The 23,763-nt window shown below is 35.8% G+C and overlaps 2 protein-coding genes across 2 annotated transcripts; both read left to right on the top strand.

Annotated features, from left to right (window-relative positions):
- Positions 1-15,366: 15,366 nt before the first annotated feature.
- On the top strand, positions 15,367-17,706 carry LOC104086298 (photosynthetic NDH subunit of subcomplex B 5, chloroplastic-like). The gene is made up of 5 exons (XM_009590533.4): positions 15,367-15,701; positions 16,144-16,204; positions 16,879-16,941; positions 17,206-17,264; positions 17,345-17,706. The coding sequence occupies exons 1-5, from the start codon at positions 15,447-15,449 to the stop codon at positions 17,579-17,581; spliced, it is 675 nt and encodes a 224-aa protein (XP_009588828.2). The 5' UTR covers positions 15,367-15,446; the 3' UTR covers positions 17,582-17,706.
- A 1,031-nt stretch (positions 17,707-18,737) lies between these two features.
- LOC138899395 (serine/threonine receptor-like kinase NFP) lies at positions 18,738-22,940 on the top strand. The gene is made up of 2 exons (XM_070185611.1): positions 18,738-19,988; positions 21,760-22,940. Exons 1-2 carry the CDS (start codon positions 18,819-18,821, stop codon positions 22,492-22,494), a joined length of 1,905 nt encoding a protein of 634 aa, XP_070041712.1. The 5' UTR covers positions 18,738-18,818; the 3' UTR covers positions 22,495-22,940.
- Positions 22,941-23,763: the final 823 nt, after the last annotated feature.

Consider the following 23,763-nt stretch of genomic DNA (forward strand, 5'->3'; position numbering starts at 1 on the left):
TGCATATTGAACCAACTAAATTTTAAAGGGGACATCTCAATAGGATAGGTTATTGAGTTTTCTAATGGACATTAACATTCGATAGTAAAATTGTGAATTCTTAATAAAGAAATTGAGAAATTAGTATCTACGAAATAGATAATAAAGTCTTGAATTTATTATAACAAATCGGAGATACAGATATGTTTTTTTTTCCAGCCCAACGATACAGATTTCTGTAGTACTAATCATATAATCTCCACATAATTATACTTCTGTATAGTATTTGGTTAAACTAAATTTTAATCTCATTATGTAGAGTTTAATACAGAAAACTAAGCGTGTATTAGTAATACTGCATAACTTATATCGAAATTAATATATGCATGTACCATTTATGTATGACAAAATGCGGATTAAAAATACATATATTGTAAATATCTGGATAAAACTATTATAGACACCCTTAGAATAGGCAATCCTTCATGTATTATTAATTTTTGCATAAGTAGACCGTGAACTAAACCACCCCTACTTTCATTATAAAAAAGTAATATTATAGCGTCGTTTGGTACGATGGTGGAATATTTTATGGGATTAGTTATCCCATCTTCTATATGGGATAGCTAATTCCATCATTTTAGTATAAAAGTTATCCCGGAATTAGCTAATATCCCAAATCAAATATGGGATAAAGTTAATCCCAAACCTTATCCCAGAATTATTATTCTTATCATATGTAAATAATTCCTGGATAGACGCGATTATTTTATTCCGCGTTAGGTAGAATTTTTGAATTCGGGACTAGTAACCCCATGATTAATTAATCTCACAGTGTGATATTATTCTATCCCACATTGAGGATGAAATAACAATCTCGCGATTAGTTAATTTCGGGATAAACACTAAAATGACAAAGATGCCCTCTTCAAAGGCTCTTCCCCCAAATGTTTTATACAATCCAAGGTTAAAACTAAAAATAAAAGTTTATCTCAATTTATCTGGTATACACCAAACACATGTTTATTTTATACCTAGTAATTCCATTTTTAGGCCAATGAATCAAATATTTACCAATAAAAATATATTTATTAAATACTTCCGTTATTATTAATTCATGTATTATAATCCCATCATTATAATCCCGGTATAACTCGTTCCTCTACCAAAGAACCCCTTAATTGACTGTATAAGCAAAGTGAAAATGTGGACTATCTATGTATATATTAAAGGAATAAAGTTTGTATTGTGGTTAAGCCCAAAATTTGATTTACACTAATAAAGTTATCCGCGCTTCGCGCAGTCTATAAAAATTTGAATTATTTTATCAAATAGTTTTCTAATAACAGAAGATTACAACCAAATTATAATGCATATGTCTAATACATCAAAAGTTATAATATTAATCAATATTATAGTTATTCATTTGAAAACAGATTAGGACATCTTAATTCAATCTAAGAAATATTTGAAAAAAGTAAATACTTCATTTGAAAATAAATAGTGCAAAAGAATGGAATTTCAATAAAGTGCAAGAATATATATAACCATAAGTGAATTCAGAAAGGAATATGAACTTAAACTTCTCAAAAACCCTACTTTATTTTCCCCATTCAAATTTTAATCTTCCATGAAAGGAACCTAAACCTAAGACGACTATACCCGGCTGATATCAGTGGAAGGGGGAGTACTCTACTTCTAGTGGTTTGCTGCTTCTTCTTTTTTCTTTTTTTTGTGCATTTTTTATCAACCTCTCTCTCCCGACTCCCGTCACTATCAAAAAAATGAGATTAGTGATGGAACATTAATTTCTGTCACTAAACTACGTAATTTCAGGGCTAAATAGAATTTCTGTCGCTAAATGCCTAATTTCATCGCTAATTGGCTAATTCTTCGCTAATATTGCCAAGCTAAAACCATCAGTAGCAAATTCCGTTGCTAAAATCAATTTCTTGGGATGGTATTTTATTTTCTCTTTTAAATTTATAGGAGAAATTTAATGAAATTTAAATAGCATGAGAAAAAAAATTAGTTTCTTATATTTAGAGACATATCACGTCATCACTTCTATGATCTGGTTTATGTATATACATAGGCACTCACGCACGAAAGAATAGAGGATAAAATTTGACTTAGTATAAACAGTAAATTTCGATTGTGCAAAAGTTTTTCTTTTAATAATAATCAATAGTAAGAAAACTGAATTTACACATGCTAGTAAAAATTGGTCAAGAGAACTTTACATTATGATTTGCGATCTCTTCCCACCGTAAACGGTAGTAATCACAAAATCTAAAACTTTTTGCATAAGTAAATAAGATGTCGTAATCCCAACTTATTCATTAGTTTGAAGAATTTGATATACCAAGGACTAACTTCCTTCTATTTTGAATATTTTCTAAAGAATATACTTAAAGAACCTCGGCCAATGCAAAAAGTTCACAAACGTGAGTAAAAGAAGAAAGATTTTTTTTAAAAATGTGCAGTATAGTTAAAGAAAAGCAAAATGGAGAAGATAGATCATCAAAATTATAGGAGGTAAATGCATATCTGTGAGAGCCAAACCTACTACCTGGAATAAATTACCGGTGTCAATTCTAAATAAGTTTGTTTAAAAAAATACTCATAGAAGTCATCAAGTCAAGTGAACAATAAGAATTCGGGAGGAGAAAAAAAACACAATATGTAAAAGTATGGTATTCGAAGATCCGTCAGCACCTATCTATTCCTCTTCCATTCTCCTTCATTGTTACAACATTTGGTTAGTGTGCTTTGCGTACCTACATGTTCTCGGAACCAAGGAAAGGTATTAATAATTCTAAAAAATGAACCGTTTCTTGGTAATTGAAAGGTCAACCATTTTTTAGAAGCTAAAAGGTGTCAAAACGGTTGTTCTGTAAAGTCGCACCGTTTAATGCATTTTCATACACTTATAAACATTTAAAAAATAAAATAAAAAAACCAAAATGACATAAAAGGCAAAAACAATGAGAAAAAAGATTAGGAATCCTACTATATGAGAAAGCCACGTCACCTTCCTTTTCCCCTGTTTTATATTAATATATAGATATATAGATTCTCACACATACATGTCTTCCCTTTAATGATTAATGGAATCAATTAAGATTAACTCACAATTTTATACTAAATAGAATTTGAAAGCTTTCCAAAAATAAGGATTTCTATTTAATTGTTATTCACTGTCTACATGATAAGTTTTATTTTATTTCATAATTTTTATATTTTTAGAAATATTACGTAAATAAATAAAATGACAATGAAAATATTACTTCTACATTTAGATATAATGTGTTCAAATAATTAAGAAAATATTTTTCTATAATTAATATCTTAATTGAGTACAATTAGTTTAAGTTTGAAAGCATAACATAATTTTTTGAAAATGCGGTCCAATTTAGAAAATAGAATGATAAGAATTATTTGAATTTGAATTTGAGATGAGATTTTTTGTCTGAAATAAGATAAGAAAAATCATATTTTGGAATATGAACAATAAAGTTAAAGTTACTATCGAAATATTTTTAGTTTTTATCTATATTATATTATATTACAATGAGTGTTGTAGAAATAGATATTAAATTCAAACAAGCTAAGAAAAATTCACATGACAATGTAATAATATTAGGTATTGAAGAATATAAAAATAAGGAATAAATAGAAAAAGTAAAAATTTAAAATTTTTATCATAGAGAAAAAAGGATAAAACTTATTTAAATTTGAGATGAAATTTTTTTTTTATATTATGATAAGAAAGGTCATAATATGGATAAGTCCACATAACTCAAGTCTGATAGATAAAATCAAAAACTAAAAATATTGAATAATAAAAATAATTTAGAGATAATGTGAGGATATTTATAAATCATAAGTTTAGAAAATAAAAAAAAGTAAATATACAGTACTTTAAAATATTATTAACAAATTTAAATAAATTAAAAAACTTGAGCTACGTTTTTAAAACAAAATAAATATTTATTTTAAGATTTAAAAATTATATATTTATCTATATTATATTGAAAAATAGTAGTGGATAATGAGATTAACTAAAGTTACAATACAGTTATTGAAAAGCCACAAAAATATTAATAAGACTATATATTAGATTAAAAAATAGCAAAATTAAAGAAAATAACTATAAAATTGCTATTAGAAATGAAAGGAAAAGACTATTTGAATTTGAGATAAGAAAGTTCTTAAATTTATGATGAGAATGCTTGTGATGACCCAAAAGGTCATCTTATGTTTTAGAACTCGAATCTGCGCTCTTAAACCTCAAAAATCTCATTTTACCCTCCTCGATTTGCGTGCGCAGTCCGGGCAGGTTTCCGAAAAGCGTTTATGTTAAAAACTAATAAAAATAATAATTTTTGCCTTAAAAGTTGATTTTAGTTAATTTCGGTCAATATATTTAGTAAACGGGCCCGGATCCGTGCTTTGACGGTTCCGGTAGGTCCGTATCGAATTAGGGACCTGGGCGTATGCCCGGAATCGAATTTGGAGGTCCCTAGCTTGAGTTATGAATTTTTGATGAAAATTAAAAGTTTGAAAATTATTTGTTTTTAAGAATTAATTGATATTTGGCATTGTTAGTATCGGGTTTGTATTTTGGTATCGGATCCCGGTACAGGTTCATTATGATATTTAAGACATGTCTATGAAATTTGGTGAGAAATGGAGTTGATTTGACATGATTCGGACGTCTAGTTGAGAAATTAGAAGTTTTAAAGTGTTCTTGAGAATTTCATTTGATTTGGTGCTAAATTTAGAGTTCTAGGTGTTATTTTGGCGATTTTATCGCGCGAGCAAGTTCATATGATATTTTTGGAGTTGTGTGCATGTTTAGTTTGGAGCCCCGAGGGCTCGGGTGAGATTCGGATAGGCCACGGGATGTTTTGGACTTGGGAAAAATCTGGTTTTCTGCAGATTCTGGTGTCGGGCATATCCTTCTTCGCGTTTGCGAAGGTCCTCACGCGAACGCGAAGAGTAAACTGATGAGGCAGGGATTTCTTCTTCGCAAATGCGAAGTATTGGTCGCGAACGCGAAGCGATGGGGGCGTTACCCTTCGCGAATGCGTAGTGTTAGGCACTGGGGAGGAGGAGTCAGCCTTTTCTTCATCGCGAACGCGAACACTGTCTCACGAACGCGAAGACCAGTGAAGGGTAGCCTACGCGAACGCGAGCACTGTCTCGCGAATGCGAAGGCTTGGCAGCCTATACTCTTCGCGAACGCGACAGTGCTCTCGCGAACGCGATGAATACTGTCGCCCAGTACTTAACAGAACCCAAAACGGGATTTTTGCCAAAAAAATTATTTTTCTCAAAAACCAAACGGTGTGAGGCAATTTTTCAAGAGTCATTTCTTCCCCAAAGTGTTGGTAAGTGATTCTAAACCATTTTCTTTCAATTACCCATTATATTTCTTGAATTATCAACCTAAAATTTTGAGTTTTCATGGTAGAATTAGGGGTTAGGGTAGAAACTAGGAATTTCGGAAATTTGGGGATTTAGACCTCAATTTGAGGTCGGATTCCAAAACCAATTATATATTCGGGTTCGGGGGTGAATGGGTAAATGGCTTTTGGTCTGAACCTCGGGTTTTGACCAAGCGGGCCCGGGGTCGATCTTTTGACATTTTGGAGGAAAATTTGGGAAATTTAATTTATGCAATATAATTGATTCCTTTAGCAATATTTGTTATTATTGAATCATTTTTGAATAGATATGAGTGGTTTGGAGGTGAATTCCAAAGGAAAAGCTGTGATTGAGAATTAAGTGGCCTTCGAAGCGAGGTAAGTATTGTGTCTAACCCTGACTTGAAGGAATTAGGAACATTAGATTATTTGCTAAATGAAATTCATGTGAGCGGCGTATATGTGACGTGACGAGTACTTATGCGCCGCCAATTTACCTATATTCCATGTTTCTTTCGTTTTTCTTATATTGTCTTTTTTCTATGCCTAATTGCTACATGTTTATACTAGTGTTGTTAAATTGATCGTCATTATCATGGTTACAGATTTTCTGTTGGTAATCGAGTATTCATTTAAAAGTTGAGATTTATATTATGGAACCAAATGTTGAAGGTTTGTACTTGTTATTCTATCTCCCTGTTGTTATTTATGCATTGCATTATGGTAAGGGAGAGTGTTAATGCACAAAGGGTGATGTCGTGCCATATTGTGAGTATTAATGCACGAAGGGTGATGTCGTACCATATTGTAATTGTTAATGCACGAAGGGTGATGCCATGCCATTTTGTGAGTGTTAATGCACGAAGGTTGATGTCGTGCCATGATATGAGTAAAAGCACGAAGGGTGATGTCGTACCGTTTCTATTAATTTTATGGTGAGATTGAGAGTAAAAGCACGAAGGGTGATGCCGTGTATTTTTCTTTGCTGTATTCACTATTCCTGTTCATTCATGGTATATTGACTGCTCCGGTGATCGTTCTGTTGTAGTTCTTTTATCTTGTATTCCCCTCAGTATGTCTCCCCTCCCGACATTTCCTGTTTAATTCTTCATTCCTGTTATTTGCGTATACACTGTTAAATTGTACAGGTTGATTGTAGGTGTCTTGCCTTAGCCTAGTCACTACTTCGTCGAGGTTAGGCTCGACACTTACCAGTACATGGGGTCGGGTGTACTGATGCTGCACTCTGCACTTTCTGTGCAGATTTTGATACCGGCTCAGGTTGATCAAGATTTGCTATTGGTCTGCTGTCCAGATACTCAAGGTAGATCTATCGGCGTTCACAGACTTTGAAGTCCTTGTCTATCTTTTTATGTCCTACTGTTTTTTTTCATTCAGACAGTTGTATTTCTTTCAGACTATTACTTGTAGTAAATTCTATAATGCTCGTGAATTGTGACTCTAGATCCGGGTGGTTGTAATTAATATATTTTTATGATATTCCGCACTTATTATATTTTATTTTAGTTAATTATTGTTATTTACTGAATCGAAATAAGGAATTGGTTTAATGATTTTCTAACGTTGGCTTGCCTGGCAAGTGAAATGTTAGGCGTCATCACGGTCCCGTTGGTGGAAAATTTCGGGTCGTGACAGCTGGTATCAGAGCACTAGCTTGCCTAGGTCTCATGATTCACAAGCAAGCTTAGTAGAGTCTGGAGTATCGATACAGAGACGTCTGTGCTTATCTTCCAGAGGCTATGAAGTTTAGGAACAAGTTTCACTTCTATTCTTCTCTGTCGTGTGATTTTTCTTTCTCAATGCTGATTGAACTCTTCTACTCTTATTCTCTCGCAGATGACGAGAACACGTACCGCTTCCTCAGCTGAGCAACAGCCAGAGCCTCCAGTGGCAGCTCCTACGCGGGGCAGAGGTCGAGGCCGAGGCCGTGCCAGAGGCCGAGGCAGGGGCAGGGCTCAGCCTAGAGCCCGAGCAGTAGCCCCAACAGTGAAGCCTCAGATAGAGCTTGACGAGGAGGTTCCAGCCCAGACTGTTCCTGCCGGACCAGTTCAGGTTCCAGAGGGGTTCATTGCTACCCCAGTACTTCAGGACGCTTTGGTACGTTTGGTGGGCCTTATGGAGAATGTGGCCCAGACTGGCGCATTTCCCATAGCACCAGCAGTCTCTCAAGCTAGAGGAGGAGCCCAGACTCCCACCACTGCTGCTCCGGAGCAGATAGCTCCTCAGTATCAGGCTCCAGCAGCTCAGCTAGTCGGATTAGTTTAGCCAGTTATTGCGGCACAGGTCGAAGATGGGCCAGCCATGTCTTTTGAGACTTTATGGAGATTGGACAGATTTACAAGCTCTTTCTTGTTCACTTCAGTGGTGCTCCTTCAGAGGACCCCCAGGAATATCTTGACAGCTGTCATGAGGTTCTATGAAATATGGGTATAGTGGAGACCAATGGGGTCGATTTTGCTAAATTTCAGATGACTGGTTCTGCCAAGAAGTGGTGGAGAGATTACTTGTTGACCAGACCAACTGGGTCGCCTGCTCTTACTTGCGACCAGTTCTCTCAGCTCTTCTTAGAGAAGTTTCTGCCTATCACATTGAGAGAGGAGAGTCGTGGTCAGTTTGAGCTTCTTTAGCAGGGCAGTATGACTGTTACTCAGTATGAGACCCGTTTTGTGGATTTGGCCCGTCATGCTATTCTTCTGCTTTCCACCGAGAGAGAGAGAGAGAGGGTGAGGAGGTTTATTGATGGACTTGCTTAGCCTATCAGATTACAAATGGATAAGGAGATTGGGAGTGAGATTTCTTTTCAGGCGGCTACTAATGTCGCCAGACGAGTCGAAATGGTTCTTACTCAGGGAGGTCAGGGGTCTGACAAAAGACCTCATCATTCCGGTGAGTTCAGCGGTGCCTCATCTAGAGGCAGGAGTACTTTTGGTAGAGGCCATCCTCCCAGGCCATTTCATTCAGCGCTCCAGGCATCTCACAATGCCTCAGGTGGTCGTGGCCCTCAGATGCATTATTTCGACCAGCTAGCCTATAGTGCACCACCAGCTCCTATTAGTGCACCTCCACTCCAGAGTTATCAGGGTGGTTATTCAGGTCGAGAGGGTCAATTTCAGGGTCAGCAGTCACAACAGCCGAGGTTATGTTATACTTGTGGTGATCCGAGGCACATTGCTAGATTTTGCCCTCGGGCAACGGGCAGCTCACAACATCAGAGTTCTCGTGCCATGGTTCCGGCACCAGTTACTGCACCACATGCTCAACCAGCCAGAGGCAGGGGTCAGACAGCCAGAGGTAGAGGCCAGACTGTTAGAGGTGGAGGTCAGGCCGTTAGAGGTGAAGACCAGCCAGTTATAGGCCATCCCAGGGACGTAGTTCAGGGTGGTGGGGCCCAGCCCCGGTGTTATGCTTTCCCAGCCAGGCCTGAGGTTGAGTCCTCCGATGCTGTTATCACAGGTACTGTTTCAGTTTGCAGTAGAGATGCTTCAGTTCTATTTGATCCGGGATCTACTTACTCCTATGTGTCATTCTATTTTGCTTCCTATTTGGTTGTGCCCCGTGATTCTTTGAGTCCTCCTGTGTATGTGTCCACACCAGTGGTAGATGCTATTGTTGTAGATCGTGTTTATCGTTTGTGTATGGTCACCATTGGGAGTCTTGAGACTCGTATAGATCTTCTACTTCTCGACATGGTTGATTTTGATTTCATACTGGGTATGGATTGGCTGTCACCTTATCATGCTATATTAGATTGTCACGCCAAGACGGTGACCTTAGCCTTGCAGGGGTTGCCTCGATTAGAGTGGAGAGGGAATCCTGGCCATTCTACCAGCAGGGTTATCTCTTATGTGAAGGCTCGACATATGGTCGAGAAGGGGTGTCTAGCTTATTTGGCTTATGTCCGCGATTCTAGTGCGGAGGTTCCTTTCATGGATTCAGTGTCGGTTGTTCGTGAGTTTCTAGAGGTGTTTACTGCAAACCTTTCGAGGCTGCCACCCGACAGGGATATTGATTTCTGCATTGATTTGGCTCCGGGTACTCAGCCCATTTCCATTCCACCATACCGCATGGCCCCGCCAAAGTTGAAAGAATTGAATGAGAAGTTACAAGATTTGATTGATAAGGGCTTCATTAGACCTAGTGTCTCGCCCTGGGGGTGCACCTGTGTTGTTTGTGAAAAATAAAGATGGATTGATGAGGATGTGTATAGATTATCAGCAGTTGAACAAAGTCACTATCAAAAACAAGTACCCATTACTGAGGATTGATGATTTATTTGATCAGCTTCAGGGTGCCCAGGTGTTTTCGAAGATTGATTTGAGATTTGGCTACCATCAGTTGAGGATTAGGGCATCCGATGTCCCTAAGATAGCTTTTCGGACTCGTTACGGGCATTTCGAGTTTCTAGTGATGTCATTTGTGCTGACAAATGCCCCAACAACATTCATGGATTTGATGAACCGGGTTTTCAAGCCCTACTTGGATTCCTTTGTGTTTGTGTTTATTGATGATATCTTGATCTACTCTCACAGCCGTGAGGAGCATGAGCAACACCTTCGGATCGTTCTTCAGACTTTGAGAGACAACCAGTTATATGCTAAGTTCTCAAAATACGAGTTTTGGTTGAGTTCAGTTGCTTTCTTGGGTCACGTTGTATCAGCAGAGGGTATCCAGGTGGATCCTAAGAAGATTGAGGCAGTCCAGAATTGGCCTAGACCCACATCAGCTACAGAGATCCGTAGTTTCCTGGGTTTGGCGGACTATTACCGTCGATTTGTGGAGGGGTTTTCTTCCATAGCAGCCCCGTTGACCAGATTGACCTAGAAGGGTGCCCTGTTCAGGTGGTCAGACGAGTGTGAAGCGAGCTTTCAGAAGCTCAAGACAGCTTTGACTACGGCACCGGTATTGGTGTTACCCACAGGCTCAGGATCTTATACAGTATATTGTGATGCATCTCGTATTGGTCTGGGTGCGGTATTGATGCAGGGTGGCAAGGTTATTGCATATGCTTCGCGGCAGCTGAAGGTTCACGAAAAGAATTACCCTGTTCATGATCTAGAGCTGGCAGCCATTGTTCACGCGCTAAAGATTTGGAGGAACTATCTTTACGGCATGCCATGTGAGGTATTCACTGATCATCAGAGGTTGCAGTATTTGTTCAAGCAGAAGGAACTCAATTTGAGGCAGAGGAGGTGGCTGGAGCTATTGAAAGACTATGATATCACCATATTGTATCATCCCGAGAAGGCCAATGTGGTGGCCGATGCTTTGAGTAGAAAGTCAGTCAGTATAGGTAGCCTTGCATTTATTCCAGTTAGTGAGAGACCGCTTGTATTGGATGTTCAGGCCTTAGCCAGCCAGTTCGTGAGGTTAGATGTTTCTGAGTCCAGCCGTATTCTAGTTTGTACAGTCGCTCGGTCTTCCTTGTTTGAGCGCATCAGAGATCGGCAGGATGACGATCCGCATTTACTTGTCCTTAGAGACACAGTGCGGCACGGTGGTGCCAAGTAGGTTACTGTTGGAGATGACGGAGTTTTGAGGATGCAGGGTCGTATTTGTGTCCTAATGTGGATGGACTTCGTGAGTGGATCCTTGAAGAGTCCCACAGTTCTCGGTATTCCATGTGTCTATGCTCCGAAAATATCATGGTGACCCGTTCCACGTGTTAGATTTCAACTCTGTCTAGTTGGATAAGGATTTGACTTACGAGGAGGAGCCGGTGGCCATTCTAGACCAGCAGGTTCGTTAGTTGAGGTCAAAGAGTTACCTTTCAGTTCGAGTGCAGTGGAGAGGTCAGCCTATTGAGGCAGCTACTTGGGAGTCCGAGTCCAATATGCGGAGTAGATATCCCCACCTTTTCACCAGCCTAGGTATTTTTCTATGTCCGTTCGAGGACGAACGATTATTTTAGAGGTGGAGAATGTGATGACCCAAAAGGTCATCTCATGTTTTAAAACTTGAATCTGCGCTTTTAAGCCTTAAAAATCTCATTTTTACCCTCCTCGATTTGCGTACGCAGCCCAAGTAGGTTTTCGAAAAGCTTTTATGTTGAAAACTAATGAAAATAAGAATTTTGCCTTAAAAGTTAATTTTAGTTGACTTCGGTCAATATTTTTGGTAAACGGGCCTGGATCCGTACTTTGACGGTCCCGGTAGGTCCGTATCAAATTATGGGACCTGGGCGTATACCCGGAATCGAATTTGGAGGTCCCTAACTTGAGTTATGAATTTTTGATGAAAATTAAAAGTTTGGAAATTATTTGTTTTTAAGAATTGATTGATATTTGGCATTGTTAGTATCGAGTCCGTATTTTGGTTTCGGAGTCAGGTACATGTTCATTATGATATTTAAGACATGTCTGTGAAATTTGGTGAGAAATTGAGTTGATTTGACGTGATTCAGACGTCCAGTTGAGAAATTAGAAGTTTTAAAGTGTTCTTGGGAATTTCATTTGATTTGGTGCTAGATTTAGAGTTCTATGTGTTATTTTGGCGATTTTATCGCGCGGGCAAGTTCGTATGATATTTTTGGACTTGTGTGTATGTTTGGTTTGGAGCCTCGAGGGCTCAGGTAAGTTTCGGATAGGCCACAGGATGTTTTGGACTTGGGAAAAATCTGGTTTTCTGCAGATTCTGGTGTCTGGCATATCCTTCTTCGCGTTCGCGAAGGTCCTCCCGCGAACGCGAAGAGTAAACTGATGAGGCGGGAATTTCTTCTTCGCAAACGCGAAGGCTTGGTCGCGAACAGGAAGCGATGGGGGCATTACCCTTCGCGAACGCGACAAGCCCATCAGAAACGCGTAGTGTTAGGCACTGGGGAGTTTCTTCATCGCGAACGCGAATACTGTCTCGGGAACACAAAGACCAGGGAAGGGTAGCCTTTGCGAACGCGAGCATTGTCTCGCAAATGCGAAGGATTGGCAGCCTATACTCTTCGCGAACGCGACAGTGCTCTCGCGAACGCGATGAACACTGTCGCCCAACACTTAACAGAACCCAAAACGGGATTTTTGCCAAAAAATTCATTTTTCTCAAAAACCAAACGGTGTGATGCAATTTTTCAAGAGTCATTTCTTCCCCAAAGTGTTAGTAAGTGATTCTAAACCATTTTCTTTCAATTACCCATTACATTTCTTGAATTATCAACCTAAAATCTCGAGTTTTTATGGTAGAATTAGGGGTTAGGGTAGAAACTAGGAATTTCAAAAACTTGGGGATTTAGACCTCAATTTGAGGTCGGATTCCAAAACCAATTATATATTCAAGCTCGGGAGTGAATGGATAAATGAATTTTGGTCCGAACCTCGTATTTTGACCAAGCGGGCCCAAGGTCGATTTTTCGACTTTTTGGAGGAAAATTTGAAAAATTTAATTTATGCAATATAATTTATCCCTTTAGCAATATTTGTTATTATTGAGTCATTTTTGAATAGATACGAGTGGTTTGGAGGTGAATTCCAAAGAAAAAGCTGTGATTGAGAATTAAGTGGCCTTTGGAGCGAAGTAAGTATTGTGTCTAACCCTGACTTGAAGGAATTAGGAACCTTAGATTATTTGCTAAGTGAAATTCATGTGAGCGGCGTATATATGAGGTGACGAGTACTTATGCGCCGCCAATTTACCTGTATTCCATGTTTCTTCCGTTTTTCTTATATTGCCTCTTTCCTATGCCTAATTGCTACATGTTTATACTAGTGTTGTTAAATTGATCGTCATTATCATGGTTACAGATTTTCTGTTGGTAATAGAGTATTCATTTAAAAGTTGAGATTTATATTATGGAATCAAATGTTGAAGGTTTGTACTTGTTATTCTATCTCCCTGTTGTTATTTATGCATTGCATTATGGTAAGGGAGAGTGTTAATGCATAAAGGGTGATGTCGTGCCATATTGTGAGTATTAATGCACGAAGGGTGATGCCGTGCCATATTATGAGTATTAATGCACGAAGGGTGATGCCGTGCCATATTGTGAGTGTTAATGCACTAAGGGTGATGTCGTGCCATGATATGAGAGTAAAAGCACGAAGGGTGATGCCGTGCCGTTTCTATTAATTTTATGGTGAGATTGAGAGTAAAAGCACGAAGGGTGATGCCGTGCATTTTTCTTTACTGTATTCACTATTCCTGTTGATTCATGGTATATTGACTGCTCCGGTGATCATTCTGTTGTAGTTCTTTATCTTGTATTCCCCTGAGTATGTCTTCCCTCCCGACATTTTCTATTTAGTTCTTCATTCCTGTTATTTGCGTATACACTGTTAAATTGTACAGGTTGATTGTAGGTGCCTTGCCTTAGCCTCATCACTACTTCGTCGAGGTTAGGCTCAACACTTACCAGTACATGGGGTCGGTTGTACCGATGCTGCACTCTGCACTTTCTGTGCAGATTTTGATACCGGCTCAGGTTCATCAAGATTTGCTATTGGTTCGCTGTCCGAAGACTCAAGGTAGATCTGTCGGCGTTCACAGACCTTGAAGTCCCCGTCTATCTTTTTATGTCCTACTGTTTTTTTTCATTCAGACAGTTATATTTCTTTTAGACTATTACTTGTAGTAAATTCTAGAATGCTCGTGAATTGTGACTCTAGATCCGGTTGGTAGTAATTAATACAGTTTTATGATATTTCGCACTTATTATATTTTATTTTAGTAAATTATTGTTATTTACTGAATGGAAATAAGGAATTGGTTTAATGATTTTCTAACGTTGGCTTGCCTGGCAAGTGAAATGTTAGGCGCCATCACGGTCCCGTGGTGGAAAATTTCGCGTCGTGACAATGCTCAAATTGTGGATAATACCAAGAAATTGAAGTCTTATTCAAGAAATATAAAATTGATAAAAAATAAAATTTTAAAAATACAAAATAAATTTCTAATGTAGGTAATTTTATTAATGAAAATTAAAAATTAAATTTTTATCTTAAAACTAAAAATTAAAGAAAATTTAACTTCATGTACTACAAAAATAATTATAATTATACTCAATACATTTGGAACATAATAATCAAAGATCTTATGTATTACTATTTTAGACTAATTCAAAGTTACAATTTAAAATAAAATAAAATATTATTTTGGTCATAGGTAAAGCATTAATATAAAAACTAATTAAAATTTATAGTAGGAAAGAGAATGCATAAAAAAAATAGAGGTATTGTGAGGATACTTATATTTTAAATTAATTTAGAAATAAATAAATTAAATAATAATATATTTAATTTATTTATTGATAGATTTAAATGATTAAAGAATTTCGAGTAAGAGAATACAAGCATAAAAATATATTAAATTTCAAGACTAAAAAATTATATTTATTAAAAACTATTAAAAGGATAATAAGCGAGACATTAAATTAATTTTTAAGCTAATAAAAGATCATATGATAATATAATAATACTAAATAATGAATAATACAATAACTATAAGTAAAGAATAAAAAGAAAAAAGAAAAAGGAATTTGCGTAAAACTAATGTGATGAATAAGACTTATTTGACTTTCAGATGAAACACAAAGTGATAGTACGAATTTTGTTGAAATAATATGATCTAATGTGCTTAAACAAGACATATCACAGCATGCCATGTTTAATATTCTTTAATATTGATAACGAAACAAAATGCAAGTGCTAAAATTAGGGGGTAGGTTGTACAAATATATATAAAAAAAGGTTTGTCCACTACGAAATTTGAACAGTAATTTTATATCCTGCTTTTAATTCATATCTAATGATTATATAATTTTTATATAGAAAGTTTATATTTTAAGGTTATTTGCACATGATTTAAATAATCTACATCACAATTTGACATGATTTGTGTCCGCGCATCGCGCGGGTACTAATACATAATAAAGTAAACAATAAGAACATAAGAGCCAAGAAAATATAAGCCACCATAATATATAGCCTTATCCACGCATGGCCGTTACCATTCAAAATTTGGATAAAATACAAAACAAGAGATGCCAGCAGAATAAACAATAACCAAGGAAACAAAAATATTGGCTCAATAAACATGGCGGATTCAGTAACAGTATCCCTACTTTCCACTGTTCCAGTTCCCAATCCAGTACTGTCAACAAAATCTGGAGAATCTCAACTAAAATATAATGTTTTTTTTCGAGGAAACCCGTATTCTATTTCTTTGAAAATTGGCACAAAATGTAATGGAATGAGGTCATCAACAAGATTGTATGCGGGGTTAACGGAGATAGAACCAGACATTAATGAAGATCATGTTGATAGATGGAGAACTAATGGCATTGAAATTGTAATGTTTCCCTATCCCTCTTTGATTTATCTATTCATAATTACAAAGCAGCTCGGTGCACAAAGCATCCTGCATTCACGTAGGGTTGGTGAAGGGTCACACCCCAAAGGATGTGATGTGGATCGGACAGTCTACCTTAACGCATGCAGTGGCAAAACCAGAAATTTCCCAATGGTGTTCAAATTTGAAAGAAATGAAAAATAAAATTTCCGATAAAGGATGTTTCATATATGTTATATACCTCTAATACCTAATATTTTACCTATATACACAATTTAATTTTTCGACGAAGGGTGGTCAATTGACCACCATTGATAGATTGTAGCTTCGCCCCCGAACATAAGCATTAGTAGTTGTTTCTATGACTCGAATCTGTTAATTATTGTTCTATGAATTTGGAGATAGGCATGCCATAAAGAATTGTTTTTTTTAATTGTTGCAGGAAGATTTTGTGTTTGGGAAGTACGATGATCATCATACCTATTTTGAGAGTGAAGATAAAGGTACATAATCCCATTTATATGACACTGTTACTATTAGAGGGAATTAAACAATTTTTTACTGCAATTTTCTCAAAATTTTGTTAATATATGAATGATTAACTTTGATGGCTTATATTACTTTCCGTATAGTTTATAAATATGTAAAATTCTATTTCAGAAAACTTGAATTTATGTCCAAACTAGTAGTCAGGGGCGAAGCTAGAAGGTTATGTACATACGGGTTCGGTCGAACCCAGTAACTTTAGTCCAAACCCTGTATTTGTATGAAGAAATCCACTAAATGTGTGCTAAAATTAAATTCAGAACTAGTTACAAACACCTAATGTCGCTATCTTAGATTTTGGATCTCATAAAGTTCAAATCCGGGCTCTCCTCTGCTAGGAGTTAACTTGATCCCAACTTTTATAAAAACTATAGCATTTTGAAGTTCAGACTTCCAGATTATGTAACTTAATATTGCTTTATTCTAACAAAATTTGGTCAATTTAATCTCTTAAAATGAACTCTATCACATACATAGAAATGTAGGAAATACTTAATTTACTTGTTAATTTCTCTATTGGCTTTAGTGTGATAAAAGACTTTTGATCTTTATGTTCAATATGATCTCAGCTATCTGATAAGTTAGTCCTATCATCCGTGGAATAAATTCATGATTTGAACTTGCATTGCAGCTACATTTTGGGAATCCATAAAAGAAGATTATGAAGCTGTTGCACCACCAAGAGGATTTCAAGGTATATATAACACATTACCAACCATATGATCGTTAACGTCCGTTTATTTATTCATGCGTTTCACATAATAGTATCTATTTCTTTTCATCTTTACTTGTGTCGGGAGTATATCGGAAACAGTCTCTCTACCTTCTCAAGGTAGGGGTAAGGTTGTGTACACTCTACACTTCTCAGACCCCACTTTGTGGGATTATACTGCCGTTGTTGTTGTTGCTGCATTTCACGTAATAAAGTTCACCTTGTTTTCTGGTGTTTCCAAAATAGGTATTATTTCATGGCTATTCCTACCGGCAATTGCTGCTGGAATGTACTTCAATGTTCCAGTAAGTCGACGAAATTTGACACTCAAAAACGCCCTTTTCTAGCAAACTAAAGTCTGGTGTTTTCACCTCTTGACATGCAGGGAGAGTACTTATATATTGGAGCAGCTGTGTTTACAATTGTGTTTTGCATTATTGAGATGGACAAACCAAGTGAAGCTCACAATTTTGAGCCTCAGATATATAACATGGAACGAGGAGCTCGAGACAAGTTAATATCGGATTATAACACCATGGATATTTGGGAATTCAATGAGAAATATGGTGATATCTGGGATTTCACTGTTAAGCTTCAGAAGGATGATATCATAAAAAGATAAAAGTACAATGAAATAAATTGTGTTTCGGATCGTCGATTTAGTTGTATAATCAATGTATATATGACATTTCATGTGAATGATATCTTTTTCATAATTAGTTAATGTTGTAAATTAGTTTTTGGAAACAGCCTTTCAGAAACAGACTCTCTATTTTTTTAAGGTAGGGGTAAGGTATGCGTACATATTACCCTTCTCAGAACCCACTCGTGTGACTACACTATCGTTATTGTTGTAAATTAGTTTTTGTTGTCAGATTAGAGGAACTAGAGCAGCGACAGAATTTATTACGGATGGCTTAATTTTCTTGGCTTGTTGGTGGGCAGAAGCAAGTATAAGGTAAAATAATCGCCGTGTGGGTAAACGAGTCTATACACCACTATTATTTAAAAAGAAAAAGTAGCTTATGGGAGACAATGTACCACTGATTGTTGTCTAAAGTGGTCACTGTGAGAGTCTGTAACCCTTGTGCCCTTCTTGTGTAAGCACTAGGAAAGTTAGATTCCTATATAGCCGAGGCACCATTGTCAAGTTTAAAAGTCTTGGTCTTCCAATATATATCCAAGTCATCCACCAATTATATTGAGACACGACAATTCATTAAACTGAGGTTTCGTACGGTTTCTCTCAGGGTCCTTTAAAGCAATGGAATTTGGAATTTGGTATTATAGGATTCTTGACCAAAGTTGGCTTTTGATTTTGGAAAATAATTTTGTCTTAACACTGCTTTTATAATAATATGATATTTTTCCATACTACAAGAAAATTGAGTTTCTAGTCCAATAAACAGTCCAATCATAAAGAAGCCAAACCCTTTTAATTTTCTAATAGTTCCACTGTTGTGATATTTTTATATATACTTATACTACTTTATTAGAAAAAGATGTGTCTAAAAGGCTGATAACTAGTCCAAACATGTGAAAACAATTTGCAGTCTAATAATTTGCAGAAAACAACAAAAGATAAATAAGAGTATTTTCTGCAATAAAGTTGACCAAAATGTCTTCTATGTGGGACCTTCAAATTGGAAAACCTACATTTTCCATCAATGTTCAAGACAAGACCATATGAGAAATTAAACAACAAACACCAATCAAATGAAAAAAAAAACCTATCTCCCATTAATGGTCAAAAACCAAGACTATAAGAAAAACACAAGAATTTTGTATATATAAACTTCTTAGCTCCATTATATTTTTTAACACACCTTTCTCCACAAGACAAAAGACAAACCAAGAAAATGAGAATCAAGCCTATGTATGGTACTTTTTCACTTCTTTTCTTCATCATCTTCCTATTGTACAATCAAAACCTATGTTATGCACAAGATGCACCAAGTACAACAGGCTATAGCTGTAATCCAAGCCAATTTTATCCATGTCAAACATATGTCTTTTACAGAGCAAGAGGACCAGAATTTCTTGATTTAGCCTCAATTGGTGATCTTTTTTCAATAAGTAGGCTTATGATTGCAAACCCCAGTAATATTTCTACCCCAAACACAACTCTAGTCAATGACCAATCCCTCTTAGTACCAATCACTTGTTCTTGTAACAACATCAATACCACTTTTGGTAACATCTCATATGCTGGCCTTAACTATAGTTTCAACTCAGGTGATACTATGTACATGATCTCAACTGTTAAGTTCCAAAACCTTACAACTTTTCAATCTGCTGAGGTTGTTAATCCAACTGTTGTACCAGAAAATATTGACATAGGTCAAGCCATAGAATTCCCAATTTTTTGTAAGTGTCCAAACAGAACACAAACACAACCCCAAAACCAAAACCAACCAAGATATCTTATTAGTTATGTATTTCAACCTTTTGACAACATTTCTTCAATTGCTTCAAGATTTGGAACAACCCCACAATCTATAAGGGAAATTAATGGAAATAATCCCAAGATTTTTGATACCCTTTTCATTCCACTGTCTAAACTTCCTAATATTACACAACCAACAGCTTCAAATGGTCCTCCACCTGTCACAAATACAACAGTAGTACAAGAAAATGACAAGAAAGGAACAGTCATAGGATTAGCTATTGGTTTAGGAATTTCTGGGCTGCTACTGATTTTGTTAGCTGGTTTATGGGGTTACAGAGAGAAGTCAGGTAAGAGTAAGAGAGAAAAGTATAGTGATGTGGAAAGGCAGAAAAGCTTATATCTTGGATCAAAAAAGGAGTCTTTAAATAAGGAGGTTGAAGTGAATTTAATGGCTGATGTTTCAGATTGTTTAGATAAGTATAAAATGTATAAAATTGAACAACTTTGGGAAGCAACAGATGGATTTGATGAAGGGTGTTTGATTCAAGGGTCTGTGTATAAAGGTATAATTGATGGAGAAGTGTTTGCAATCAAGAAAATGAAGTGGAATGCCCGTGAGGAGCTCAAGATCCTCCAAAAGGTAAATATTTTACTCCAATTCTATACTTTAATTAAGCCTTTGTATTCATCCCAACAAGACACCAGTAAAAAGTTAGATTTTTCTTAAATATTGTGGAGTTGGAGTTTGTTTGTGCTTACGATTATTCCATAAATTATTTATTGTGAACTGTTCTATTGACTATCTGCTAATTTTCAGGAAATTTCCTAATAATTTTTTGTTTCCGCTGTAATTAGAGCCGGACATAAGAATTTTTCCCCTTTTTTTCAAAAAAAATTGATTTTTTTTGGAAATAAGCGTTTTTTGTTCATAAAATTTTCAATTTTCAATTTTCAAAAAATTTCACTCAAATCACTAATAAAACTTCAAAAACAATCCAAAACTATATTCATGTCCAAATACAACTCTAAATTTCAAATACCAATTTGAGTTAGAAATTTTTTCCCCCTACTTTAGAATTTTACAATTCTTATGTCCAAACGCCCACTTAGAACATTAGCTTCAAAATTTACACCTACTTTATCGAGGGGTATAATGGTTCGAAGATAAGTTATGATGTGATTAATTATTCTGATATTATTTTTTTATTGATTGTTTGATGTATTGTACTAATCCTGCGATTATCAATTTTACTATTTTATCCTAGGATAACTTATCATTACATAAATTATCTCGATACTATTTTTAATCATGAGATAGTTTATTCCAAAATTAGTAACCAAACAAGGAATAAGACAATATTAAATTTTTATCCCAAAATTATTTTTTCTTTACGTATCGTACCAAACGACCCCTTATTGTCAAATTTAAACCTCCACTTTAGAATTGCTTTTGCATCATTGAGAATTTACTAATGTTAGAATTCCATTGCAGAAAAGATTTTCCTCCAAAGTATTTAATTAAAAATTGGTGAGGTTTAGTGACCTGTCGTATTCTTAAGTCATTAGGACTATAATATTCAAGTGGACTATTATGCCTGTTTGAATTTAATAATATATTATTTAAGTTAATCAACACCATTCTATCCTGAATTTATTTGTTCTTTTCATTAAAAAACTTTTTCTATTTGTTCCTCAATTATTCACCTTTTGTTTTTTCTTTTTCATTGATGTTTGTGAGGAGACCCTACCAATCCCTCAAACCCCTTTTAACAAGAATGGTGGGTGGCAGGGTAATGGACCCATAAGCAAAGTTATTGTATATCAAAAATTAACAATAGTGGCTAATGAAATAGAAGAAGTATTATGAAATCTAAGTTAAATTTTAACGGAGAAAAAAATATATTAAGTAATTCTTCTATATGTCTATGCCTAAATTTTGACGTATAGAGTTATTTGGTACATTTATTGGTGGAAGGTAGTAGGTATCAAATGAAATAGTTGTGCGCATAAACTGAATTAAACGCAAAAAGACGAACACTTTGCCATTGAAAAGATTAAGTAAAACAAAAACTCAAACCAAATTAAATGAATTTTTTTCCCTATGACCTCAAGTTTGTTAGTTGCAATTGAGTGTGGCTACCTACATCTAATACTCCACTACTTTAGCTTAGCTTGGCTGTACTACTTTGAATTGATTTTATTAGCCTACCTATTTCAATAAAGAAACGTCATCATATCCTATTTTGCAACCTCTCTTGCAGTATTGTTGCATTTAGTGCTTTATTTGTCTTATTTTTATGTCACTAAAAATACTATTTTTCAATTTAACTCCAAATATTATTTTTTTCAAAAATTATAATTTTTAAGTTCAAACACCTACTTAATGATTTTCCCTTTTATGTTTTTGGTAGGTGAACCATGGGAATTTAGTGAAGCTAGATGGTTTTTGCATAGACCCTAAAGAAGCAAATTGCTATTTAGTTTATGAATATGTTGAGAATGGTTCATTACATTCATGGCTTCACGAGGGCATAAAAGAAAAATTGAGCTGGAAAACAAGGTTAAAAATAGCCACTGATGTTGCAAATGGTCTCTTATATATCCATGAACATACAAGACCAAGGGTTGTACACAAAGATATTAAGAGTAGCAACATTCTCCTAGACTCAAACATGAGAGCCAAAGTTGCCAATTTTGGACTTGCTAAATCAGGCTGCAATGCTATAACGATGCACATTGTTGGAACTCAGGGCTACATTGCCCCCGAGTATCTCACCGATGGTATTGTATCGACTAAAATGGATGTTTTCTCATTCGGGGTTGTGTTGCTCGAGCTTATGTCAGGGAGAGAAGCTATCGACGATGAAGGGAAAGTTTTGTGGGCTAAAGTTGGCGAAATCTTGGAAGGGAGTGAAGAGAGAAAAGTGAAGAAATTGCAAGAATGGATGGATGATAGTCTTCTTAGAGAGGAATGTACAATGGAGAGTGTTATGAATGTGATGTCTGTGGCCATTTCTTGTTTGAATAAAGATCCTTCAAAAAGGCCTAGTATGGTGGAAATTGTGTATGCTTTGTCTAAAAGTATTGATCCGTTTTCTGATATATCAGAAGAGGGATTATCTCCAAGGCAAGTGACAGCAAGATAGACTACAAGTTATGGTCCTAGGAGGACGTGGTACCTATGTTGCGTGGACTCTTCAAAATGATATCGCATCCGTATTCAAATTCTCTAAAAATGCACTATTTTTAGAGAATCTGACAAACCTCCAGAGATATTTTTGGAGAGCTCAGGCAACACAGCTTGGTACTTCAGTATCGTAGCGTTTGGTATTCGAACATTAGCTCAAGGTATTTTCTCTAGTAATGCAGAGTCTATATAAGTAGAGCATATTATGTAAACTAGTTTTGAAGTGGAGTAGCATTTTGTATTTTTGAGGTTTTTATTTTACTTAAAAGTTTGCTTCTATGTGTAATACTCTTTTAGTAGTAGTATTTTTCTTTTATTTTTCTAGCCGTAGTGGAAAATCCTTTTGAAATATGTATTCAGTGGTGCTGATATCTTCGAGTGTGAGAATAAATAACTCGTTGAGCTTGTTTGTTATTGCAAAATATTGAAAAGGGATGGAGAAATTAGTTTAATGTAGGTGTGACATTGTTTTGAAATATACTCCTTTCGTACATGTGAACTAATTTAAGTTGCTCGGACTCTTTATTTTGGGTGTTGTATCCGTATCAACACGACATGGGTGTAGATGTGGATATGAGATCCGTATTGAATCTGGTCAATCGATTCTGGATACTTTGACCAAAATCAACGGAAAAATTGTTCGGGGCTATCATGTTCAAGAGCAAATTATGTTCGTGGTTGTTTTCTGTACAAAAAACAGTTAATTCACAAAGTATCAAATTGTTGGAGCCATTATAAGACACCTTTTTACAGAAGTTTACGATCTGTGTGAGACTATTCGTGTGGTGTTATCATTCCATTTAAGTATTTTGAGTTTATATCTTGATTAGCATGTTCTTCTGAGATAGCTTATTTAACTTGATCATCATGTTCTGGTAGATACTTTCATTCCGGGGAGTTTATGGTATGAAATCATTTGATTTCTGATTTTTCTAAAGGTGATTCATAACATCATTTGATTACTTGTAATTATGTTTTAGAGACATTTATGTTATAAAATGCAATGTTGTGCGGTAACAAAATCGAAAAGAATGGACCATATTCCAAAAGAATGAAGATAGGGCACTTTTATTGATCATTCTAAATGATGACAAAAACAGAAATCAGTCTGTTTACATTATACTTTCAAGGGTACGGCCCTTTTTATATTATACGTAAATACAAAATATTTTGTGGATCGTGCTATTGTTTATTTTAGTCTTGGTCGTTTTCGAGATCCTCTAGTTCA

Source organism: Nicotiana tomentosiformis, chromosome 9 (genome assembly GCF_000390325.3).
Source record: "Nicotiana tomentosiformis chromosome 9, ASM39032v3, whole genome shotgun sequence".
NCBI lineage: Eukaryota > Viridiplantae > Streptophyta > Magnoliopsida > Solanales > Solanaceae > Nicotiana > Nicotiana tomentosiformis.

Coding starts and splice junctions, on each gene's coding strand:
- LOC138899395 (XM_070185611.1), top strand. CDS start 18,819: ATGAGAATCAAGCCTATGTATGGTACTTTTTCACTTCTTTTCTTCATC. Junction 19,989..21,759: donor AGCTCAAGATCCTCCAAAAG/GTAAATATTTTA, acceptor TGTTTTTGGTAG/GTGAACCATGGGAATTTAGT.
- LOC104086298 (XM_009590533.4), top strand. CDS start 15,447: ATGGCGGATTCAGTAACAGTATCCCTACTTTCCACTGTTCCAGTTCCC. Junction 15,702..16,143: donor GAACTAATGGCATTGAAATT/GTAATGTTTCCC, acceptor TAATTGTTGCAG/GAAGATTTTGTGTTTGGGAA. Junction 16,942..17,205: donor ACCACCAAGAGGATTTCAAG/GTATATATAACA, acceptor TTTCCAAAATAG/GTATTATTTCATGGCTATTC.